General features: G+C 35.9%; 1 protein-coding gene across 1 annotated transcript in view; it reads left to right on the top strand.

Moving 5' to 3' along the window:
- LOC109838111 overlaps window positions 1-25,138 on the top strand; it is a 27,689-nt gene extending 2,551 nt beyond the window's left edge. The window contains exons 2-14 of the mRNA XM_020406580.1: window positions 1-114; window positions 709-880; window positions 956-1,173; window positions 4,894-4,957; window positions 6,470-6,542; window positions 9,910-9,987; window positions 11,077-11,234; window positions 13,591-13,759; window positions 14,584-15,046; window positions 16,032-16,424; window positions 21,506-21,709; window positions 22,465-22,598; window positions 24,529-25,138. The exon at window positions 1-114 is cut by the window's left edge and continues 267 nt beyond it. Of these exons, the coding sequence (XP_020262169.1) occupies window positions 1-114; window positions 709-880; window positions 956-1,173; window positions 4,894-4,957; window positions 6,470-6,542; window positions 9,910-9,987; window positions 11,077-11,234; window positions 13,591-13,759; window positions 14,584-15,046; window positions 16,032-16,424; window positions 21,506-21,709; window positions 22,465-22,598; window positions 24,529-24,709 (2,421 nt within the window). The 3' untranslated portion in view covers window positions 24,710-25,138. The remainder of the gene's footprint in view (window positions 115-708; window positions 881-955; window positions 1,174-4,893; window positions 4,958-6,469; window positions 6,543-9,909; window positions 9,988-11,076; window positions 11,235-13,590; window positions 13,760-14,583; window positions 15,047-16,031; window positions 16,425-21,505; window positions 21,710-22,464; window positions 22,599-24,528) is intronic.

The following is a 25,886-nucleotide window of genomic DNA, read 5'->3' as shown; positions in this document are numbered from 1 at the left end:
TCGGCGGTTTCTGATGTAATTTACGACATGATTGCCGCCGGGCTCAGCCCGGGGCCGAGGTCCTACCATGGGCTCATTGTATCACAATGCCTCTCCGGTGATGTTGAAGGATCGGTAAGATTTTTTGGGTTATTTTTACTTTAATACCCCGAGTTTCACCCTTTGCGAAAAGGCCGATGTTAAGTTTGTTCAAGAAAATCAACTTAGAAAAGTGAAGAGAAACAAACTTTCTTACCAAATATCAGTTTTTGCGTTTGGGGAATTTGAGAAACAAAGTTAGGGCTTTGAGGTATCAAATTGTCAAATTAACGTCACTTTGAAAATTTTGGCGTATCAAAATTGTCAGAACAGAAATTCAGGGTATGAAAGTTAAAAAAGGGCGAAACTTTGGGGTATTAAAGTGTAAATAAGCCTTTTTTAAAAAACTCAAAATCTTGAAAGTCGTCTTTACCTATATATACTCCTAAATCAACCATATTTGCAAATTTTAACTCTGAAATACTAGATATCTGCTAATTTATCCTCATATTCTATCACATTGAGTTGAAATACCCCAAATCACTCATATTCCTAATCTTTATGTTAGCTGTTTAGCTGAAATTTCTCCTTCACACCTTTTAGATATCATGTTGAGTTGATTTGGGTGTTAAAAAAAACCCTTCTAATGATGAAAAAGTTCTGATCTTTATGTAAATTTACTGAATTCAGATGCAATCACTGAGAAGGGAACTGAGTGCTGGTCTCCGTCCTCTTCATGAAACATTTGTTGCCTTGATTCGGCTATTTGGGTCTAAAGGTTATGCGACAAGGGGCTTGGAAATCCTTGCTGCAATGGAAAAACTGAAATTCGATATTCGCAAAGCTTGGCTAATTCTTGTTGGTATGTTAATGTGACACTTGTTGAGCTATTCCTTATGGTTTGGGTTTCAGTGGAGACTTCTCTTTTGAAATGCAGAGGAGTTAGTGAGGAATCGGTTCTTGGAGGATGCAAATACAGTGTTTTTGAAGGGTGCTAAGGGAGGATTAAGAGCCACCGATGAGCTTTATGATCTCTTGATTGAAGAAGACTGTAAAGCTGGGGACCATTCAAATGCTTTGACCATTGCTTATGAGATGGAGGCTGCGGGAAGATTGGCAACCACGTTTCATTTTAATTGCCTTCTAAGTGTGCAGGTGAGGTGCTATTTTTCTTTTCTAGTACACTTTTAAAATTTGAATAGTGATTTCAGTATTGTCTTGAAATTTGAGTAACTTCTGTGTTAGCAGGATGACTAATTTATCTTCTGCATGATTAATAATTTAATACAAGTAAATATGTTTGACTTGATGTGTTTGTACCTAATTTATCTTTGCACGATCTATCAGTTAATATGAGTAAAAAATCTTGAACCTTGATGTCTGTTTCATTTTCTGTTATCAGTTAGTAGGTCAGTATGAGTTAATACTGTTCGCTTCAGCAATGTTCCTTGGTTGTGGTGATACGTTTCATGATCAATAATCAATCCAACACAGTCGTTCCTTGCATGTTTTCTGAAAACCTGTCAGTTCCCTATAGCTTCTCCAAATTTATCTTTCTCTAGTCTAATCCTTATAAAATAACTTTTTTGATCCTTGCGATGCTTCCTTTACTCAGAGTATTTCTCTTGAGGCACATTAATTTGAATAATCAACCATAACATGAAAAATAAAATTGTTCCCATGATTAATGGCTATCTTGATTTGTGAAACTAGATAGTGATTTAGTTGTTCTGTATGCCTTTTAGGCGCTATAGCCTGGTTGAGAGGCAACCTTCTCTGCTAGTTTGCACTTTAGTACGACTCTTTGGGATTGGGAAAATGTATTATCATTACTCTGGATCAATTGACATCAGAAAGTGTTTAGGGTCTCAAAAATGAGATAAAACACTAGGAAGCAATGAGCCTTATATTATATTTATTGTTTAATTGATATCACTTGTCGGGGTCCAGTATTTGGGTACAACTCGCATTATCGAAGCATACAGTTCTTTTTTTTTTATATATGTTTGCTTTGATTTGTATAAGTAGCTTTCATATCTGAATGGCCTAACTCATATCCCAAGCCCCCTAGGTATATATATTAAGGGCATCTATTTGTTGCATCCTTTTATTGATAATGCACTTTAAAGGGTTAGCTTGAAATGTTAGATTACTTTTATCTTTATAGCCAACAAGTACAACCAACCAAATAGTGCATCGAGTGAAGATTCTTGCAATAGTAAGATGAAGGAATATATTATCAAGACTCAAGATTGTTTGGTTATTAGACCCCTTTTTGATGACAAGAGAGGAAGGAAGAGAGAGGTGGACGAAGAGGGGATGCTGATTTTCACAAAAACCTGAATACAACTTGACAATTTCATCTGTAGTTTAGTACTTTATAAATTTAACGAATACTCGCTTGAAACGTTTCAGATGATGGGCTGTTTTTCAAGTGTTTTCATGTTCATTATTTTTATGGTTTGCTTGATGGGTCCCTGATTTGATTTGATTTGATTTGATTGGGACCTCAAGTAGTGTATGAAAGCACCCTAGAGGGGGGTGAATAGGGTTTATGCTAATCTAATCCGATTTAATGTCAATTTAATAACTAATTAACAAATGTATCCTAACAAGTATGATATACAACAAGTAATATGCAAGGATATTCAATATAAACAAGGGTGATACAAACATGCAACAATGGCGATATAAAAATATACAAGAATAAATGCGCCAAAGCCAAACTCAAACACAAGAAAATGATCACGGAGTTCGGTCCTTCTGACCTACGTCTCCGCTCCCCACTCCCGGGGAGAATCCACTACACAACCGGGTTTTCGATGCTTACCCGAAAAACGTTTACACCACACAATATCGGTTTTCAACGCTCACCGATCAACGTTCACAATTACTCACAATGCAACTACACAAATGCCACCTCAAGTGTTAGCCTCTCACGTCTCCCTCAAGTGCTCGGAATTACATCTCTCACTAGGCTTTACTACCGACGCCACTCCTCTTGGGACCGACCACGTATCTCACATCTACACTTCTCTTGGTGTAATTGTGTAATACAATGTGATCTCACAAATAAAGCTCAACAACACAAATAAATTGTTCTCTATAATAGATGAGAACACAATGAAGCCCAACTCAATGTTACTATCTCTCACAATCCAAATATACTATGTATGAAAATGCTAAAAGCTCAAGTGGGTGTGTGTAACAAAGAGAAAATCAAATATAAACTTAATGTAAAATCTAGCTTATGGAAATTATAATCAACATAATGAATAGCTAGAATTTGAGTTTAAATAAACTTCTCTATGATGACAAGAGAGAGAAAGAGAGTTGAATACTCAAACACCAAAGAATGATCTCCTCAAGCTCTTGTGAAAATTTCTTCACAAACAAACTCTTAAACAAACTTAAAACCCCTTAAACAAAGTTGTAAAATTCTTTTAAAACTTCTCTTGTATATATTAGGTCTGAGATATGAGGGGTATATATAGGAAACTCCAAAGCCAAGGAAAAAATCAAGAAAACCCAGTAAAAAGATAAAAAGCAGAAAGTTAAAAAAACTAGCTGTTGGGCCGTCAGCCGACTGATACTGTTCATCAGCCGACTGATGAGTTAATCGTTAGAGTTAGCCCAACACCTCATCGGTCGACTGATGACCTCGTCAGTCGATTGATAGCTTATCAGTTACAAAAACTAAAACTTTTACAATTTCAGGGGAGTTCATCAATCGACTGATAAACTCCATCAGTCGATTGATAACAAGTTATCAGCCTGATTAAAACAGTAAATTTGATTTTTGAAGTGCCTTTAAAAATAGCAAATAAATTTTAAAAATTATAAAACTTTGGAAAATGATTATAAATATGATAATAAACATGTTATAAAAAGAATTTTTGGAATTGCACTTCACATTTGTGAAAACTCATCATTTTTTAAAAATATCCAAAACATGAAAAATTGATAGATATAAAATTTGATATTTTGACATAAATCACGTTTTAAAACTTTGTAAAATGATTTTATAGACTTAATAAAATATGTATATAATGATTGTTAAGTCCATAAACCAATAACTAAATATTTTTCCAAATACAATAGAATATGAAACAAGGAAATGTGTATATGAATATATATCTGTTTCATATCTACATAACTAAACCAACAACTTAACCATATAAAAACAAACATGTATATATATAAATATGTATTTGTTTCATATTTAAACTTGAATATATATATATATATAACCAAAACGTATATGTGTGTGTATGATTGAGCTTAAAGTACCAACACACATAATATAACCTAAAACTAAATTACCCAATCTATCTTGATCTTCAATTGAGCTCGTCTTGGTAAACTTTGCGGATGAAGCTTGATCTTGGATCTTGACTTGAAATGTATTGTTTCGCTCCACTATTTTCGTCAACCTCTATTTGATATATTTGATATGATCGTTATGGCGCAATTCCATCCAACCTCCAACACATTGTTTGTCTAGAATAAATAAGAAAACACAAACACTAGACAAACAATATTAGTCATAAATTGTTTGTTAAAACACCATCAAAACAAAAAGGCCAACAGTGTAATGTGTATAAAGAACATAAAGTTTGAAGTTTCCAAGTAGAACTGCCTTGTATAAGCGATAAAGCATGCCCATCAACCGGTAATTTGCCATTCTAGATTCCAGTTATAGAAAATATACTATCAAGAGATTCAATTCTTTTATGCGCCTAACGTGACATTTTTATTTTATAAGCAGTGTACATTTTCTATGGAATATCTGGTGTGAGAATATACATTACTCTGAAAATATGGTGTACGCATGCTTGTATTGGGCCCTGCTAAGTTCTGGGTCATATTATGCAGGCCACTTGTGGGATTCCGGAAATATCTTTTACCACCTTTGAGAACATGGAATATGGCGGTGAAGGTATAATTTTCTTTACAACCCACAATACCAGTAACATCTGAATTTTCCTGTATCTAGTTGTGAATTGTTTTAGATCAAAATTTGATGAGTATGTAAAAAGTGGCGGTATTCTTTTCTTGAGTGCAATCATAGCTTCCTTTAACTAGAGCCATACTGAGATTGCACATGAATCAAGCTTGAATTGAGGGTTAGTGGCTACTTTAGGTGCAAAAACTAGTGCATCTGTTTATATGAAAGTGAGGATTGTTTAAGCTTAGAATAAATGCTCGGTTGGATAGGCTTATATCATGGGATCACTATGTGTGAGAATAATCATCAATAAATATTACAGAATATAAATAAGTCAGAACTGCAGTCCCTTTAGTTATGTTTCCTAATTGACATGGGACACATTCCAACTTAGATACATATCTATTGAAGGAATCATCAAATGCAAGAACTTAAAATATGCATGACCTAATTTCTGCTTTCAATCATACCTTAATGTGACGCACTACTCCAGTCACTTGTCTCCTTTAGTGTCTAAAATATTCTCAGGGACATAAATGACTCCAGATACTCTAATAATATCTATAATCAGGTCATTGCCAAGTAGTTATCTTGTTCCTAATCTTCAACAGTTCTATCAGCAATAAAATCAGTCATAGTTTTGTCAGCAGAAAAATGGTTTGACAGAAGTAACTAATTTCAATTTTTCTTTGCATCCAAGAAAACACACTTCTCTCACAATAAATAATTCTTGTCCTGCAGTTTTACATTAACAATCTGCAAGATCACAAATAAAATATTTTCTCAAATACAGAGACTGGTAGTAGGACAAGGCTGAAGTAGAAGCAAGGTAGGAACAATATCGGAAGTGAATCAATTAGAGTAGGTCGAGGAGGCTGATCAGATCATATGTAGGATCTCGATCAATTCAGTTTTTATTTTTATTTTTAATTTTTTTACAATGTTGTACCTAGTTAGATATTGAATCGGGTTTTAGTGGGTTGGCATAGGGTAGCCGTCTGTGGAGGTTGGGGGTTGTTGGTTGGGGCGCTTGCATCTGATGACGGAGACTGTCTTAGCAGAGTGGAAGCAGGTTGTGGGTGTTGGGTTGTTGCAGGTGGCGGAGCGGTTGATAGTAAGGGTTGATTCTGGGGCGGAGGGGTTGATCATGGATGTTTGCTTTGTGTGTGTGTGTGGGTGGGCTGGTAAAGGGATGGCGAGCCAGAGAAAAGATGGTGAACCGGAGTTATGGTTTTGGTTGAGGAAACACAATATGGTCTGATTTCATGTTATGGTGGGAAATTGACTCTTAGAAGGAGAGGGTTTTGTTATGTGGGACTGTTACACTCACCAACTACTATAATTTTTCTATTAGCCACTGAATTAAAACTTGATTATTCATTATAGAAATACAATCATCAGTTGTTTACTCATTTCTGTTGCTGTACAATATGCAATTGTTGCTTTGATGTTGTAAGATGATGCTTCGACATTTCTTAGTATATTGTTTCTTTGTTCTTCTAGATTTCATGAAACCTGATACAGAGACGTACAACTGGGTGATACAAGCGTACACAAGAGCTGAGTCCTATGATAGGTAAGATCTGTGGGTTGCTTTTTAACTGTCTAGTCTGTTTGACTAGCCTTTTTAATGTGCTCATTGGTTCAGTTTCATGTTGCAATGACATCCGGATAGGTACTGTGGAAAATATACTCAAGAATCATGGAACTTTATTGTCGTTTCGTGTCTTTGACATCCAGATATTTTCGTTGTAACCTTAAATTTCTGTTCATGTAAAAAAAAATTCCTAGTCCTAGGGAGATTTGAAATCATTTATTGTACTTAAAGCATCTTGAAGACTTACATCAACATGTTTTCTTGTTATATATTTTGTTACTGTCAAATGTGTTCATAATGGAGAATTTAACTCATTTGAGCGTGCTTTCATCTAAGCCCTCACATAGTGAGATGATCCAACTATATTGTTTGGCAATGAACTACTAATCCTGATCGGTCAGTTCAGAAAAAAACATGACTTTTATCTTTCTGTTCCTTAATGGAGTTATTATCATTTGTCTTTTGCGGTGCATTGTGAGATATTGCCATTGATAAGGTTTATGGTTTTGCTCTATATAATATTACCATTATCTAGGGACCATGATAACCCGACACGGCTGTAGAGTCGTTGCGTAGAGGCGTTGCACCTGTGTTGGGTGCGGTTTGGGTACGTTTGAGAAAAATAGGTTTACCTTTGAGATCTGACGTGCTCCTGTGTCGGTTGTGGATGGGACACGCGGGCACGTCATTTCCCACGCGTGAGAGCATTTCTAGAGCAGTTTTGTTTGAGAAAAATGGGTTTACCTTTGAGATCTGAGAGCAACAAGGAAGAAGATGATCTCTCTCTCTCTCTTATTTCCTTAGTTTTATATTTGTTAGTGGAACATGACATCATCATTCACATGAGTGCTTGAATATTTTCTTGTCTTTTCTTTAAAAATAATGGCAGTGATAAGGATGGGAGACATGTGTTCTCATATTTAAATAGGTAAGTTTATAATATGTATATATAGAGAGAGCAATATGGAGGAACTTGGTACCAAGCACAAGTTTTTGTGCTTAGTAGTGAGGTGACATATTCTCCTCCACATTCAAATGGGGGACCATATTCACATGAGTTGGGGAGTGGATGAGAATAAGACACCTCACTACCAAGCAAAAAATTTATGCTTGGTACCAAGTTCCTATATTTTTCTCATATATATATATATATATATATATATATATATATATATGTTGATGATATGGAATATAAAGTCAAAGTTTCAGATGATTTAGTTTATTATAAGTTTTAAACGATGAGCTATTTTATTGAGAATTTGAGATTAAACATAGTAAAATGCGATAGTTTAATGTAATTGTTAATTTTAAACTAGTAATTATATATATATATTATATATATATATATATAATATATATGGGAAAAGTGAATCTAAGGTGACACCCTAGGCTCCCACCTAAGGACGCGGCCTAGAATCACACCATTTTCTAAATTTTTTTTGGCGACCCGTTCCGTGAACTTGATCTAAACGTTCTTAAACCCAAATACACCAATTTTGGGGTGAACCCGGTGTGTTTTGACCATTCGTTGAGCCGTGTAAAAAAGTTCTATTCTATCGAAACCGTTAAAATTATAGCGAGTGATAAAGGGTCAAAATACACGGGTTCACGCCTAAAATTGGTGTGTTTGGGTTAAGAACGTGTAGATCAAGTTCAACGGAGTGGATCGCAAAAAAAATTAGGAAATGATGTGATTTTAGGCCGCCTCCTTAAGGTGGGAGCCTAGGGTGTCACCTTAGATTCACTTTTCCATATATAGATATATATATATATATATATTATATATATAATATAATTATATATATATACCCCGTGTCCGCTGCTCGCCTACTTTCTACAAATTTTCCGTGTCCCGTGCCCGTACCTACGCAACCTAGATAGAAACCTTAGCTCTAAGACACGTCGTGGTCAGGGATTCCTTAAAGAGCTAGACATGCTTGACGCTGAACAATGCAACGTGATACTATTATATGTAACTGATAATGAGAGACTTCATATATACATGCAAGCATAGATATGTTTGCACCTAAAAGTCCTGAGATGCCAGAGAAATTATAATACAACTGAAGAAACATCTAAGAAGAGTTTGATACATATATTACTAGTGTCCAAAGAAGTTTCATTGCTTGACGTCAGTATTGGCATGTTCCATACTGATACAGCTTCATCCTAGGAGTGTCCATGCTATGTAGCTTAGTTGCAGCGAGTATTTGTATTACTGTGCGGAGCCATCTCTTTCGTCTAAGTCTATTGCTTATTTTTGCCTTATTCTGTTTGATTCCTGTTGAGGTCATATTTTCTTGAGCCAATCCCAAAAGTAACCAAGTCTAATATAAATAGGAAAAAATCCAGTTTCAAGAAATGGTTATATTTCCATGGTTATAATTCCATGAGATCTTATTTGAGACCATAAAAAAAAGAGGAAAAAAAGCAGCCACACACACCCCTCGACCTCAGAACCACCAATGTGTACATAGTGATAGAGGCTGGTCACAGATGTTAAACAATCAAATTGGAGACATAATAAAATAGACATAAACCTTTGAAGACCTTCAAATGCTATTGGTTCTAAAAGTTAGTTTCTGATATGAAGATAAAAATAGGAAGCAAGTTTTGCTAAGTATAATAATTTACTAAATCTGATTGTGAAAACATTTGTCACTCTTCAATTTATTCTAAATCTATGTTTGTAAGTTTTCTGAATCAAATTACCCTTAACCTGTTTAGCTGGTTGAGTCAAAGTAAAATGAACATGGTTTTTCTTTGGGAATTAGGTGTGTTTTGACAGTTTCTTGTGTAATTATGACATAGCACGATCTATCGGATTCTAGAATAAGTGATTAAACGAAACTTATATGCAAAGTAAATGCATACTAACACTAAAATGCAGCGGAAAATTACTTTAAATATTGAAATTATAACTGTCAGCTAATAGTAATAAACGATGCAGAAACTACAGTGATAACAGATCAAATCGGGTATTCTTCTGATCCCTATCAAATAACCTTGTCAGTGTGATTTATCATTGGTGTACATCTAGTCACATGACTCAAATTGATGGCTGGTATGACTAGGAATATATTTTCTTCTTGAGATTTTGTGAGATTCATTTGAAGTTTGTTTACTTGGATTAGATGGATTAGACATCAAAACCTATTTTTGCCCATATCATGATTTTTTAGTCAATGCTTATGACATAATTTTCAACTCACTTTTCATCAATATTATATTGCTATAAATATTGAACTTCAGATTGATTCCACATCACAAAATTTGGCTGTGTTTCCTGACTATTGTTAAAATCTTCCATAGCGGTACTTATACATTTTCAACTTGGTATTGACAGGGTCCAGGATGTGGCCGAACTACTTGGAATGATGGTTGAAGATCACAAACGGTTGCAACCTAATGTGAAGACATATGCGTAAGAATTTAGATTCAGTTTTAATCCTTAATGCTGAAGAAATTTTGAGTCCAAAACTTTTATATGTTATTGTCCCGTATTATTCTTGCAAAGAAATAAAGCAGAAGGTCCAGAAAATAAATTATTACATAGGACCGCAAACAGACAACAAAACTACCAAACTATAACCTAATAACTAATCCAGGATCATAAAATATCTTTATGAAACTCTAAGTATCATGAAGGAGTGCATTCTATAATCGAGAAACATATTAAGAAAATACTAGCAGCTTTGACAAGTCAAAGAGAAACATCCCCATAGAAATCGTCTAGCTTGTCACCTGTCCTGGAGAAACTCTTGCGACATTCATGGATTTGGAAGCACAGAGCTTTTGTTTCCTTTGTGCCCAACAAGGTAAAAACTGGAAGTATCAGTTCAACCAATAACAAATGGAGAGAGCAGAATTAATTTGGCTTTAGAATTGCACTTACACCCCCATATGCAAGTTGCGTCATAAAAACATCATACATGCTCCTTGATCCAAATACTGCTGTACATGAAAAAAAGAACCAAGGGGTTTAACATTTAAAGTTGCTTTAGAAATCTTCATTAAAATTTCAAAGTAGGACACTGTAATAGAATGTTAAGCAGTATGTTTAAAATCACTACAAAAATTCTAAGCCCTTTTAAATTAAAATTGTAAAAATCTTATGTCACTTGTTTTATATATTGTTGTATTCATGTTTTTCATTTTCTATCAGTGAGGTATAGGTGTAGAGATGTCAAATTTATGTTGGCGTGTTTGGTCTCTTTTTTAATTTGCAGTAAAATGACTGATGTTAATTGTGTATGTCTCTTGTTACCTCTTCTCATTTACTTTTTAATTAATCTGTAATTGGTTAATTTCATGAAATAAATCCAACATTGGTTTCTTTATGCATCAGATCCTGCTGTTTCTGAACATTAGACATCTTGAAATCTTCAAAAGTTGTATTGTGTCCTTGAATATCACTACAAGAATAAGCTTCTTCATTCTATAGATTGATGGGGTTAGATTAATTATGTGTCCTGCTCAAGGAATAATTAAATATGACTATTGTTCTCTGCAGGTTGTTAGTTGAGTGTTTTACCAAGTATCGTGTTGTAAAGGAAGCAATTCGGCACTTTCGTGCCTTGAAAAATTTCCAAGGGGGGACTAAGGTTTTATACAATGAAGGAAATTTTGGAGATCCACTTTCTCTTTATCTTCGGGCATTATGCTGTGAAGGTATTTTTTTAATTTTATGTCATTCCAGGTCATTATTTCTCAATCTACAATCACTTTCTCATCCTATTTTTTTAATCACTCTCTCATACTAATTTGTGCTTCATGCACTTTGAATTGTAGATACTATTAGAACATAAAATTATAACCTTCAATGTGCGCCAGAATTTCGGAGTTTTGTGTAACATGGTATTGCAACAACTTTAGTTTGAATCTTATTATACAAATTATAACTTTTAGGGCATTGGTGAAAAGGTGGATTTTTATAAAATAGATATAGCTGCATGAGTCCAGGATTCAGCCTATAATGCTTAACCTGCGGTGGTATGCTGGGATATAAAATTATAACCCTCAATCCTGAGCACAAGTTCAAAGTGTTGGTGAAGTGGCAAGGTCATTTGGCAGATACTATATACTGTAATGGAACATTGTTTTCTTGATTCAGAACAGGTAATTTAGCAGGCCTTGAATAATATTCTGAAGAATAAGATTCCAACTCCTTTTTATTCATTCTTCTATATGTGTTCATAAAAGATTTATAATATTAGTAATAGTCTCAGTGCTAATATGGTTATAATTTTTAGGGTGTTGGTGGGAAGTCTCAATGCTAAGATGGTTATTATTTTAGGGCATTGGTTGGAAAGTATGTTCCTTACTCATGTAATCCACCTCTTTGGCTCTTCCAAGTAATTTCCATTAGAACCGGGCTGATAGATGGTAGATTGTTGATGACAAAGGCTTCGAAGATGTAATTCTACTTTTATAACTACTGTAGGATTATATATCAAGCAATTGTTGTTTACAAAATAGTTTCAATATTACATCTTATTTTTGTTTCCATGTGTAAAATCAATATAAACATACCTTTATCTAAGCTGCATCAAAAATTTGATGTACTTCATTTCTACTTTGTGCATGACGCTTCTTTTCTTATTTGTCTTAGTTAACTGCTTTGCTTAAAGGTTGATTGGTGAATAGTTGGTCAGCAGTGATAATGAAGGAACCTTCCCACTCCTATCTTACATACAATAGGCACTTGCGCCACGTGGAAAGGCCTCCAAAAAGAAAAAAGAAGAGAAAAAATTTACCTCTGGAGGTCAAAATAAGTTCTGGAAACCTGGTGTGCTATAGAACGTTAACTATACTTAATAGCTCAGCCTGATGGATGGTGGGCCAACTGTATAGCAAGCATGAGAGCTCTTATGTGGTTGGCTAAGATTGCTTGCTTGGAATGGAAGAATAATTGCAGTAACCATGCATATTATAAATTATCTTAACCAATGAGCTCATCAAACCTAATGCTCTGATATCATGAACCACCTTAGTAGAAAGCTTAAGCTGATGGGAGCAATTATGTGTGTCGAGCAATCTTGAGATTCTTAATAATTAATAAAGAAAAAACAATTCCCCAGTTATAAGCTAATTGACTTATCGCCTATCATTGATTAACTAGTCAGTTCTTACACCCATTGCATCCTTCTAGGCTTTTCAATTCCTTCCAATCTATCGACTCTTGTTCATCGAGATATGAAGACGAAGACCGATGCACGGTTTATATATGTGGTGAATTAGTTCTGAATGGCATTTTAGTACCTCAAAAGTTTAAGGGCTTCTTCCTTTTTCCCATTAACTTCCCGCCATCACTCTCAGATGGTTTTTGTCTCATCAGTTGCATTGTAGAAGTTCTGTTTTCTATTACGGCCTTTTCCTTAAACTACATACAGTTTCCTTTTACACTTATTTGGCATGTTTCTTTCTTTCAAAAGGATTGTCAGTAAGTTCTGTAAGAAAATCACTACGAGCAGACATGGTTATAGTATTCAAGGTTGCTTAATTGGGCAGATCAAGGCAACTCCATTACTTATTTGGCATATTATTATATTTTTCCTTAAAAATAAGCAAGTACATTACTCAGGTCACTAATTGTTTAACCACTTTATGCAAAAATTACAAGGGATGACCCTTTGCTGTTGAATATGTCTTCTTAGTTTTTTTTAAACAACCTTAAATTCATCTAAAGTTTCTATCTCTGATTTAAAACTCTCCCATCCACGTATCGTAGGAACTGTTGATATGCACTTGAAAATGCTGATTCTAATTTTTTATGCTTGCACAATGAGTAACAATACATGCACAATACATGATATCATGGTGGTGACTGATTTTGTATAGTTTTTTAATCTAGAACTTTTTGGTTTTTTCTTAACATATTATGTAATTGTATTAAAATGCACTGAAGTTAAAGAAATTTTGTTTGCTGTTATTTAAGTTCTAACTAATTTCTTAATACTATTGGTGTTCATTTGAACAATATGAATTCAGTACCTCCCTGAGCAGGTATAATTATTTGTATAATCAGGAAGAATTGTCGAGTTGCTTGAGGCTTTGGAAGCAATGGCCAAAGATAATCAAACTATAGCTCCGAGAGCAATGATTTTAAGCAGAAAATATAGAACATTAGTGAGCTCCTGGATAGAACCTTTGCAAGAAGAGGCAGATGTGGGATTCGAGATTGATTATGTGGCTAGGTAAGTCCTCTTTATAACCTAAACTTTGTTTTGTAGATAATGAACCTTCATGAATATAAGTTACTTTCTCCTTGGTTAAGCCAGTTGCTTTAAGTGCTTGTCTTGTAGATCCATGTCTATGGCACTGAAACTCCTCTGGTTTGGTGCTCTTTTCTCACTGCTGTCTTTAGATTACAGATGAATTATATGTAAAGTATTTTTGCTTAATTAGTTAGGATAGATTTGTGAATAACATAGAATCAGAAGGCTAGTCCAACCATCCATTGTAGTTTTCCTGCGTAGTGTGTCAGGCAAGATAAGAAGCTTAAAAGAGAACCAAATTGAGTTCAAAGAGCACCAAATTGATTATTTTTGTTTAATTGGTTTCTGAGAAGTCCTGTTATAAACTGATCACACAAAGCTTCATGTACATCGACTGTACACTAAAGAGGTCAATATGATGATATTGGCATGTAATTTAATAATTAATATATGAATTGTGAACAATTTGCGTGTTTGTGTGAAACTTCTATGAGTTTTTCCACTGAATAGCTCATGCAGTTTTAGATTTATTCTCCATCCTTATCATTTTTAACAAATCTTGGTTTGATTTTCCCACAATACTAGCGTGCTCTTGTTTTCTTGTAGTAATAATTTGCAGGTTTAGTTTTTGGTTGTGATTGAGGATGTCGAAGGATTGTGGGGAAGATTATTTCATACATTCAGTTCAGTTATGACACACTTATTAGAGTTCACTTACATGGACATGCATCTTATATTTCTGCAACTTGCTTTTCAGACGGGCATGTTTTACTCTCTCTGACCTCATGTGACCATTTAACAAGGTATATAGCAGAAGGAGGGCTTACAGGAGAACGAAAGCGGTGGGTGCCACGCAGAGGAAAAGATCCCTTAGATCCTGATGCTCTTGGGTTTGCCTATTCAAATCCAATGGAAACTTCTTTCAAACAACGGTGTCTTGAAGAATGGAAAATCCACCATCGTAAGCTCTTGAGAGTCCTGCGTAATGAAGGATATTCAGCTTTAGGCGATGTGTCAGAAAGTGATTTTCTTAGAGTGGAGGAAAAGTTGAAGAAGATTATCAAAGGGCCTGATCAGAATGCTCTGAAACCAAAGGCGGCAAGTAAAATGATAGTCTCTGAATTGAAAGAGGAGTTAGAAGCACAAGGTTTACCCATTGATGGAACCAGGCAAGTTCTTTACCAGCGAGTGCAAAAAGCAAGAAGAATCAACCGCTCACGTGGTCGCCCTCTTTGGGTTCCTCCAGTGGAAGAGGAAGAAGAGGAGGTATATAGTGATTAGTTCACATGATTTTTGTTTGCTGGTCCTTTTAGATGCCTTAATTTCATGAACGTAAGAAAGAAGGAAATGTGATTCCACCTGACCTTTTGGCTTATATATACCAAACCCACAATATATGTTAGAGGTCATAACCTCGGCAACATGCATACAAAATTATTTCCATATGCATGTGAAGCCCTTCAAACTTATTTACAGTAAATAATTATAAATTAAATAACTCATTAAATCAAAATCTGAACAGATAATAGCTACAATCCCAAGACAACACGGAGTTGTCCTAATTAATTACTGTTCTAGTCTAGGAATGCTCAAGAATGTGTAATTTTATTGCAATTTCAATCCTTCCTAATTAGACTTCATCCAAATTAAGAAACTGAGAGACTTCTAATTGAACATTACTGTTAACTTGGTTAATTACAAAAACTGGATATTAAATTTAGTATGTCTTAAAGATGAATTCCCCTATGGCATGCCTCTTTCTTAGTCTACATTATTTTATAGCCTTTTGGCAATGAAAATTGTTTATTGAAGTTATGGTGAGTGTTCAGGAATATAATATTGTACTCTAACATAGTAACATGCCCCACATCTTGATCACCTTTCTTATGCGGCAAAACCCGGTCTCTCACAGCATACTCTTTTTTTCCTTAAAGCCACTTCAAATCCGATGTTATTGTAATGTCCCCTTCCACTACACTAAAACTCTGAAATTGTCGTCAGGTTTGCAGGTTACAATTTGTACCCTAAAACTTCTTGACCGTACTTTCCAAAGCTCCACTTCCAAAAATCAACATTTTTTTATGATGCCCCATAACGAATATAGATGAAAAGGGACAAATCATAAAAGTGATTTGCTGTTTCATTATCATATTTTGTATTCAGGTATTTATTATTTTATTCTACGCTGCTATATGTTACAGGTTATTGGCTTATTAGGATAGCTCTCTCTACTTTTTTCTTATATACTCAGGTTGATGAAGAGTTGGATGAATTAATATCTAGAATTAAATTAGAAGATGGAAATACAGAGTTTTGGAAACGTCGTTTTCTCGGTGAAGGCTTAAATGGTGTTCAGGATAAGGACATTGACATAGACGATGAAGATCTTGCAGACGTGCTTGATGATGCTGATGCCACAGAAGATGTTGCAAAAGAAGCAGAGGATGAAGAAGTAGATGAGGATGAGGAGGAAGTTGAGCAAACAGAAACTGAAAATCAAGTAGATGTAATTAAGGATAAAGAAAAGGAAGTCGAAAGAACAAAGCCTCTTCAAATGATTGGAGTTCAGTTGCTAAAGGATTCTGATGAAACAGCTACCACTTCAAAAAAATCACGAAGAAGAACCTCCCGAGTATCAGTTGAGGTCTGCATTTATGTGATTTTCTGGTTGGATTTTTTTAAAATATAACTTTTGAATTGGGTTTTCTTTACAATCGTGTTTATTAATCAACTATCCCCAAGAGCAACCATTTATGTATCTATTATTCTTTACAATCTTACCAAGTGATCATATCAAGAGTATTAATTTACACTTCAATGTTAACGCTTGCAAAATTATCTCAACATCATATCAGTTGAAAGTCTAAGTCAACTGTAAAGTCCTTTCCACTACATTGAAACACTGAAGCATGGTAAAGATTGTGTATAGGATTTTACATTCTTACGTCTATTCATAGGTTGAGCACCCGTTTATGGTTGGTCCACGTGGGCTTTTTCATGATGGCAGCTTATTTTTGTATCTAGTTCTGTACTTTAACATGGGTGACACCGATACCATCTTAACGTCCCTTTTATTACACTAAAACGTCAAAGTTGCAATGAGAGTCCAGAGATATAATTTTATATTTAACATCCATCCAGTTTTCCTTCTATTTACTTCATATCCTGGCATGTAGCCTTACATTTCCTGTACACCCTTGTATCAGCTGGCCTCCATGAACATGACACTTGCCATTTATTAATTTAGCTGTTATTGTATAATAATTATTTTTGGGTTGGGTTGGGACAGAGTTTTAATTTCTGTTGTTTAGGAAGCAAGGGAACTAGTGCTAAGCTAAAAGGAAACTTCCATTAGGTAGTTAAAAATACGATATGACAAGTGCTACTTGAATAAGGAAATTGCTTTTAGAAGTGAATGAGGATAAAAGACTCGTGCAGATGTGCCCAGGATAATTGGGAAGGTCTTGCTTTTGTTGTACCTTCACATCTTGATACAGGTGTATTTTCTCTTTGCTTCGGGAGCTTAGCGATCCTCATGAGAGCTTAAAAATAGATGATTCTCATGGTAGCTTGAGAATAGAGACATGGGTGGAGCCGTTGGTGGCGACGAAAGAGGTCAAAAGCAGGAAAAACAGAAGAATCAAGAAATAAAAGAATCGGCTCTAGTCGGTCGACCTAATGGTTGACACCGGTCGACCGACAAGGCCATATCGGTCGATCGATCGACCAATGTCGGTCGACCGAAAATATGCACGCCTACAGGGTTAAAAACGTCTCTCTGGCTGGTCGATCGAACCAAGCAGGCCAGTCGACTGGATCGGGTTCCTAGGTGAATCTGGTTCTTTTTTGACGCGTTTTCCAAGTTCCATTGGGCTTGGTTATTTACAAAATTGTCATCCACGTTGTTAGACATATAAATAGAGATTGTTTAGAGTTTCTAAACATCAGAGTGAATTTTAAAGAGAGATTCTAATTAAAAGATTAGGATTTAGAGAGAATAGAGAGATTGTTCTTTATTCTAGTGAGATTGTGAGAGAGATTCTGTAATTTTTTATTCTTCATAATCTAGAGAATGTACCTTTGATAATTTCGCGATCAAAGGTACTCGCACGATGACTCGTATTAAGTTGGTATCAGAACGATCAGATCCTATGAAGAGGGTATCCGGTGTATGGTCCTTACTCGATCGTAGTACAAGAAGCTAGACGAGATCCTTATTTCTTTGGAAGAGGTCTAGAAATTAAGGAAGAAGAAGATGACTGAAAGTGATAACTCATTGAGACTTGATGCATTGGAGAAACAAATCGAGACGATAGGATCGACTCTCACACAACTCGTCGATCTCATCCATGGAGGGGACAAAAAGAGCGAATCTTCTTTGAAATTTAAGAACCATGTGGAGTCCGAGGGAGAGCGTGAATTCTGATTTCGACGATGAGACAGAGACCGTCAAGACTGTTTCGTACCAAGGGGGTAAAGGTGCTTACCAGAATCTGAAGATTAGCTTTAAGATAGAGATTATTGTTTATGATGGGAGTGTTGACGTCGAGAGACTTGATGACTGGATCGAGCGGATAAAGATGTATTTTACTCTTTATGGCTATTCGTCCAAAGAAAAGATTGTGTTCGCGACTTTGAAGCTTTCAGGATATGCGTTGACATGGTAAAAATCCTACTATAAGTAGGAGAAGAAGGTGGTATCGTGGAACAAGTTCAATGAGCTACTAAGGAAGCAGTTCTACCTGGTGAGACTTTTTGAAGAGCGTTGGTACAAGTAGTACAGCTTGCGCCAAAGGTTCAATCAGATCGTTCAAGAATACACCACAGAGTTCCAGCAGCAAGCGATGGTGCTTAACATCGTAACGGAGTACTCTATTTTCATGAAGTATATGGCGGGACTGAACAAATATATTCAGAAGGAGATGAAGTTATCCGCGGTTGAGTCGATTGCAGAGGCGAGCGTGAACGCTATTGCCATTGAGGGCAAACAAAAAGAAAGGTAACGAGATAAAAGGGATGTCAAACAAGCGGTGGGCAAGTCTAGTGGTTCTCAACCTAAGGAGGAGGAGAAGAATGGTGATCCAGGAAAAACATGACTGATTTGTAGTCATTGCGAGAAGACAGGACATGTAGCTGATCGGTGCTGAGAGAAGTATCATCATCTGAAGCCGAAATGGTTGAAGGAGGAAAAAAAGACATACGTGACAACACAATGTCCGAAAGAAGTCTCATGAATGACATAGCCCAACAACAGTCTTAACCTTATGGCAGGGAAGCAGACCGCGAAGGAGGACGATGACCCCAGAGAGCAGCTCTTTGTTCTTAAGTTGCAGGTGAAGACCAGTTTAGTAGGTACCATAGTTGATCCAGACAGCTAAAAAAATTTGATATCTGAGATCTTGGTTTAAAAACTGGGTCTGAAGACGGTCAAGCATCCAAAGTCCTATCTATTGGGGTGGATTCAGAAGGAGACGAGGTTGAGTGTAGTTAATCAATGCATCTTCAGATTTGCACTCCACGAGTCGTATATTGACGAGGTCATGTGCGACGTAGTTTATTAGATGTTTGTCAGGTTATACTGAGCAATCCGTATTTATGGGATAGATACGCAATCTACGAAAGACAGGCTCAGGAGTACACATTTACCAAAGATGGTGAGAAGTTCATATTTCGTTCGGCATCTCTTTCGAATGAGACAAACTTGGTGACGGTGAACCGACCGAAGAGGCTAGTTAATGCAAGTAAGAAGTTTGTCTCGTTGTTCATTAGGCCTTATGAAGAGCCCCTGAAAGAGGATTGCAATTTGGAGAGAAAGGTGACTACGACGAGACAGGGGACGAAAGAGTCGTTTCTGATTGGACGTCAATGTCGGGTTCCTAGCAAAGCCAGGTGGTTCAACAGGGAAGGAGGAGATCAAGAGCTCCCTCAGCTGAAGTTCTAACTTGAACGGGACTTCAAGTTCCTAAAGGGGGGAGCCATGATACGGGTGTACCCTCAGCTGAAGTTCTAACTTGAACGGGACTTCAAGTTCCTAAAGGGGGGAGCCATGATACGGGTGTATTTTCTCTCTGCTTTGGGAGCTTAGTGATCCTTATGGGAGTTTGAAGATAGATGATTCTCATGGTAGCTTGAGAATAGAGACGTGAGTGGAGCCGTTGGTGGCGGCGAAAGAGGTCAAAAGCAGGAAAAACAGAAGAATCAGGAAATGGAAAAATCGGTTCTGGTCGGTCGACCGAATGGTTGACACCGGTCGACCGACAAGGCCATATGCGATGCGGCTGTTCGACCGATCAACCAATGTCGGTCGGCCGAAAATATGCACGCCTACAGAGTTAAAAATTTCTCTCTGGCCGGTCGACCGAACGAAGCAGGCCGGTCGACTGGATCGGGTTCCTGAGTGAATTTGGATTCTTTTTTGACGCGTTTTCCAAGTTCCATTGGGCTTGGTTATTTACGAGATTGCAATCCACATTGTTAGACATAAATAGGGATTGTTTAGAGTTTCTAAACATCAGAGTGGATTTTAAAGAGAGATTCTAATCAAGAGATTAGGATTTAGAGAGAATAGAGAGATTGTTCTTTATTCTAGTGAGATTGTGAGGGAGAGATTTTGTAATCTTTTATTCTTCATAATCTAGAGAAAGTATTTTTCTTCGTCACTTTAATTTTTATGTGTTCTTACTGTTATCTTCTCAACCCCACATTTGATAATTTCGCGATCAAAGGTGCTCACACGGCGACTCGTATCACATCTCCTGAAGAAAGGGTTATGATGGAGCTTTTCCAAGAGAATGTTTATACATTAAATGTAGGGCTGACCAGCCAAATGATCATAATCAACATGGTTTTGGGGAGAAATTCGGAGAATTTTGTTTGATATTATTTGAGTATTCTCTTATGTTCTTTATCTTAATTGTATACTTTAGTCTCTATTTGGCAATGGATTAGTATAGGCCCTAGGGGTTAAGAGAGTTTAACCAATGTGTTTTGTGAAACAAAGTTTTATTCACGAGTTAAAATAACCCCAGCCCACAGGTTATATAAGGTAAACTTGATTAAAGAGATGGTTACAAACCTACCTCCCAGGTTCCTCCTTGGAAAAGCATTTAATCGAGTTACAGCCATGAAATAAATTTGGCCTTTCTCTCAAAAAGTCTGATCCGAATAGTAAAATATGCACGAGTATTTGTTTAAGCTGCCTAGAAGTGTTAAACCTTCTCAACCTGTTGCCTCTTAACCCAATTGAGCAGAAACCTTAGTGGATTGCCATCATGCCCTTAGTTATCTAGTTATTTCTCTCTCCTTGTCATGGAAAAAATAAAGGTTCATAAAATGATACGTAATGTTTCTAAAAACATTATTCTGGTTGAATCTAAGCATTAAAAAGGTTAAAAGTGAGCATCTTCTGAAGGTTTATTTATTTCATCATTTTCACAGCTGAGGCAGCACCTAAAGCTGGATGTGTCGAGATCATTTTGTTTTCCTTCTATGTACTGCATTTTCTTTCTGTTATTCTTTGGTTGATGAAAGAACTATTTACGGATTGTGGCACTGCATTTCATAATGGTTTTTCTCAGTTATGTTATTGACATTTCATAATATGGAAACTGCATTTCTTTTTTTTCCCCCATTTGTAGTATACTATAATTTACTCAACCATATGCTATTATCACAACTGTGCTGTCACTGTTTAATACCAATGTGACACTTCTGTTTTAAATTCAGGATGACGCTGATGATGACTGGCTTCCAGAAGATGTGGATGAAGCATTTAAGGTCATGAGGGAGAGAAGAATATTTGATGTGTCAGATATGTATACTATTGCAGATGCCTGGGGATGGACATGGGAGAGAGAACTGAAGATGAGAAAGCCACAAAGATGGTCTCAAGAATGGGAAGTTGATCTAGCAATCAAAATAATGCAGAAGGTAAAGTTTCTTACAGTCCTTGATATAATTGTTTAATCAACAGGAAAGTCTTTATCTCGTATTTGGCTACGTGATTCCGTTTCTCCACTCATTCTGTCAAGGATCATTTTCTTTTGAGTTAACCAGTAAGAGATCCTTTTGTCCCTGTCTTAATTCATGTTCATCTAGGTTACCCTAGCTGTGATCTAGCCACTTCTTGAACTTTGACCCTATCACTGCTAGTGCTAAGTTCTAACTACACCTACTTCGGATCATCTCAAGTGGCATTTTAGCCACAAGCGAAGCTTACGTCTAACTGGCACTTGGCACTTATCCATCTGTCAAATACCTTGTTAGAACGATACTTATTTGAATAGCATATTTTTTTATATCAATTTCAAGAAGCGAGGTATGGAGCTGAGCCGTACTTCTAGCAAGTCTTTGATAATGACAAATCGATTATTTTTTCATGATTGTGTTGCTGTTCCCTTTCTATTATTATTTCCTCATCAGTGTTCTCTTGTGCTTTTTAGTCTGGAGGTGCACAGTTGTGTATGAAGTTAATTATTTTTTTCTCCCTCATCAAATTTTAGTTGTGGAGAGGCCTTTAACATGTAATTGTACACAACAAGTTAGTTATATTTCTTCAGTACTTTCTGTAGTTTAGAAATCTATCCAACTTTTAGAATTTCAATAATAATGGTTCATTTAGGAGCACCAAGTACTGTCTGGATTAGAAGAAAATTAACTGAAGAATGTGCATGATCAATTTTCAGGTCATTGAATTAGGTGGAACACCAACCATTGGAGACTGTGCCATGATTTTGCGTGCTGCAATAAGAGCTCCTCTCCCTTCAGCTTTCTTGACAATATTGCAGAAAGCTCATGGTCTTGGTTATGTTTTTGGGAGGTAACCGTTAAACTTTTGCTTAAAATGTTGCATTAATATTTTCTTTTTCCTGAAGTCCTGAATTGTTAAATAATGAGATAATATGATGTGCTCTTAATCATGCCAAAAACATGAGCATACTTCTGAGTGGTGACGGTTAAGTAATCTGACAACATGAGATCCCTAACATTCTACGTTAAAGAATCTACAATGGCATGGGTGTTTTGCACAATGATAGAAGGGCGCTTTACCAGTAGACCAAAAATGCTTAACATAGTGAGATCTATGGGATGATTAGGTTCTCCTAATATTGGGACAGAGAGTAGAAATTTAATATATCTATTTTTATCTGTGTCTAGTCTCATCGCCCTTCAGGCTTGAGCTCAAAGTCTAATAAATAAGCTCCTAAACTTTAACCAACTTTTCTGTAAAGCCCTCGGACTCTTATTTTAAACTATTAAGCCCCTAAACTTAGTCCAACTTTTCTATGAAGCCCTTGAACTCTTGTTTTAGTCTATTAAGCCCCTAAAGTTTGTACTTTCATTCTATATAGCCCCTATGTTGGTTCAACATAACTATAAAAGGGTATAATGGTCTCATTGAATGTGTTTTAAGGGAAGTGAATACTCTCATGCCCACCATTTGTAGAAGGATATAATTACATATAACTAAACAGATTATAGATTAGTTAAAGAAAAAAAAAACCCCTCAATGTTTGACTAGAGGAAAAAAAGCCCAATAAAATTCAATTGCACTTGTTGTTTCTACTTCAATCAAATACATTCTTGTATCTTAATTATATTCACATCGCAATGCTTTAATTTTTCATTATGTGCACCCAAAAACTTGCACACCAGGTGGTAAAAAAAATTAAAACTTTGAACAAATAGCAGGTAGAACAAAAAAGCTCAAATTGTAACACTCGTGTCATTGTTTTTACGATATTCCAATTATACCCGAGTTAAAATTTGTATTTGGCTGGTGTTTGATTAAAACCACCATGGGGGCTAAATAGCATGAAATTCAAAACTGCACGGGCTAAATAAAATGAAAGTAAAATCTTTAAGGGCTATAAAGATTGAAATAAGAGTTTGAGGGCTTCATAGAAAAGTTGGGTAAAGCTTGGGGGCTTAATAGATTAAAATGGAAGTTTAAGGGCTCCCTAGGAAAGTTGTGTAAAGTTTAGGGGCTTCCTGGACTTTGAACTCTTCAGGCTTACATATTCAGATCCTATGTCCATCTTATCAGTAACTTTGTTTATTTGTTGATATGGACCAGTGGTTTATGCTTTGTACAAGTACTATTTTTGTTCTTGGGTAGTCACATAATAGGCGTGTGTATGCGTGTTTGAAGAAAGGACATTGCCCAGATCAATTTTCAAATCTCGTAACAACATTTTTAACCTAGGCTATAAGCTAAAGATTTGCTGGGTCAATTTTGAAATCTTGCAATAACATTTTCACCTAGGTTGTGAGCTGAGATTTCGCCAACCTGGTCTTGTCATGCTTTCTTAATTCATACTAACTTTGATTACTTGTTTGATCTTTTTCAGAAAAGACTCAGCAATTCTTTAACGTAAAAGTACATTTCTTTTCTGTTCGTGTAGTGAGTAACACTACTGTCAAAAGAGGTACTGAATGTTTTAATATTGAGTACCAAAAACTCTTGTTGGGCGTGTAGTTTGTATTTGCAATTTGATGGAAGTATTCATTGTGTTTTACCTAATTATACAAAAAAAACAATACATTGATTTCAAATGGGTATGAACGCACTCTCAAGTTCTTCTTTTGTGTGTCATCAAATGCTAGCAGTGATCAATTCAGATTTACATTAGCTCCTTGATATCATTTTAAAGTACTCTCGTCCTTAACCTTTCACATTATATTTTCAACTTTGGATCTGAACTTCTAAATATTTTTCAATTATATCCATTTCGGGGTGACCTATATAGCCCATTGTATGATGAAGTCATCTTGCTGTGCCTCGACCTTGGGGAAGTGGATGCGGCTATTGCAATTGTCGCGGACTTGGAGACCATCGGAATCAAAGTTCCAGATGAAACCCTAGACAAGGTACTCGCTGCCAGACAAAGTGGTGACTCAACTACAGAAGAGACATCAGTTGATGAGTAAGCATTACTGCATCTCTGTAACAAAGCTTCACTCTTTCACGGTGAAAACCATGCACATAAGAACGAGCATTACTGGTTTCAGTCTCAAAATTAGTGCCTCCACAAGGCTGAAGCTAAGCTAGCATAAGAGATCCCAGGTTTGATATGCTCAAGTCCTTCGATTGGAGATCGTCTTCTGTAAAAATGAACATTAGCGTATTTCTCCAATTATTTGTTGCGTTGTGCAAAGGTGGCAAATAGAGTCTTTTGATTGTAACCATAATATATCATGCTGAACTACGTTGTACCAAGCTTGGTTTTTGTATCAACCAACGCTTGATTGAAATAAGGGGCAGAGTGATCAAGTTATTTTCTTTTTGGATGTGTCTGATTTGAATGTGGGGTGTTAGTGGGAGGGGATTTTGAAATACATATTTTGATCGAAATTGTACATTCTTATACTTTGAAACCACACTGTAACTGTGGTTTGCAAACAAACTTGAGCGACATGTAATCTTACCCTGCGATCTTCATTCCAGCGTGAGATACTCATGTTCTTGATATATTTGAATTACAAAAAATTTATTTTCCAACACTTAATTCTAGTAAAGAAAATTTCCATTTCATTTCCACTCTTGAGAAGTAATAAATGATTCCGCTCTCTTAAGAAATAATAAATGACAGCAAAGAAGGAAAAAGAAATTTTTGTTTTCATTTAAGATAATTCTGGCTTCTGTTTGAACTCATCCAGCAAAAGTCCCTACATACAAAAAGATTGGAAAAAAAAAACTAGATAGAAGTGCTACATTTTTATGCATAAGACATGCCATCAGATTTAGCTTAAAAAGAGTAGGGTTATTTGCATATATACCTCTTGAGTCACCAAATCTCAGTATTTACAAATTTACTCGTCAAATTATTACTCGGAGCAATTAATCATCAACTTTGATGAGATGATTTGTAATAGTAATATAAACATTATCAACAAAATAGTCAAAAATTTTAACTCCAAATTAATGATTTGTTGATTTTAAGAGTATTTTTTTCACAAAGTTAATAGTTTGAGTAGTAGTTTGCAAATATTACTATTTTAGGGATAGCTTTGCAAATACCAATGTGTAGCGAGTATCTATGCAAATAACCCATAAAAGCAATATTTCTTTTCAATGCCGCTACTGTCCTGGGCCGCAACAGTACAC

This window comes from Asparagus officinalis, chromosome 4, assembly GCF_001876935.1.
Source record: "Asparagus officinalis chromosome 4, Aspof.V1, whole genome shotgun sequence".
Taxonomy (NCBI): domain Eukaryota; kingdom Viridiplantae; phylum Streptophyta; class Magnoliopsida; order Asparagales; family Asparagaceae; genus Asparagus; species Asparagus officinalis.
The sequence above is the reverse complement of the archived record's forward strand: the minus strand, read 5'-3'. Positions and strand labels throughout refer to the sequence as shown.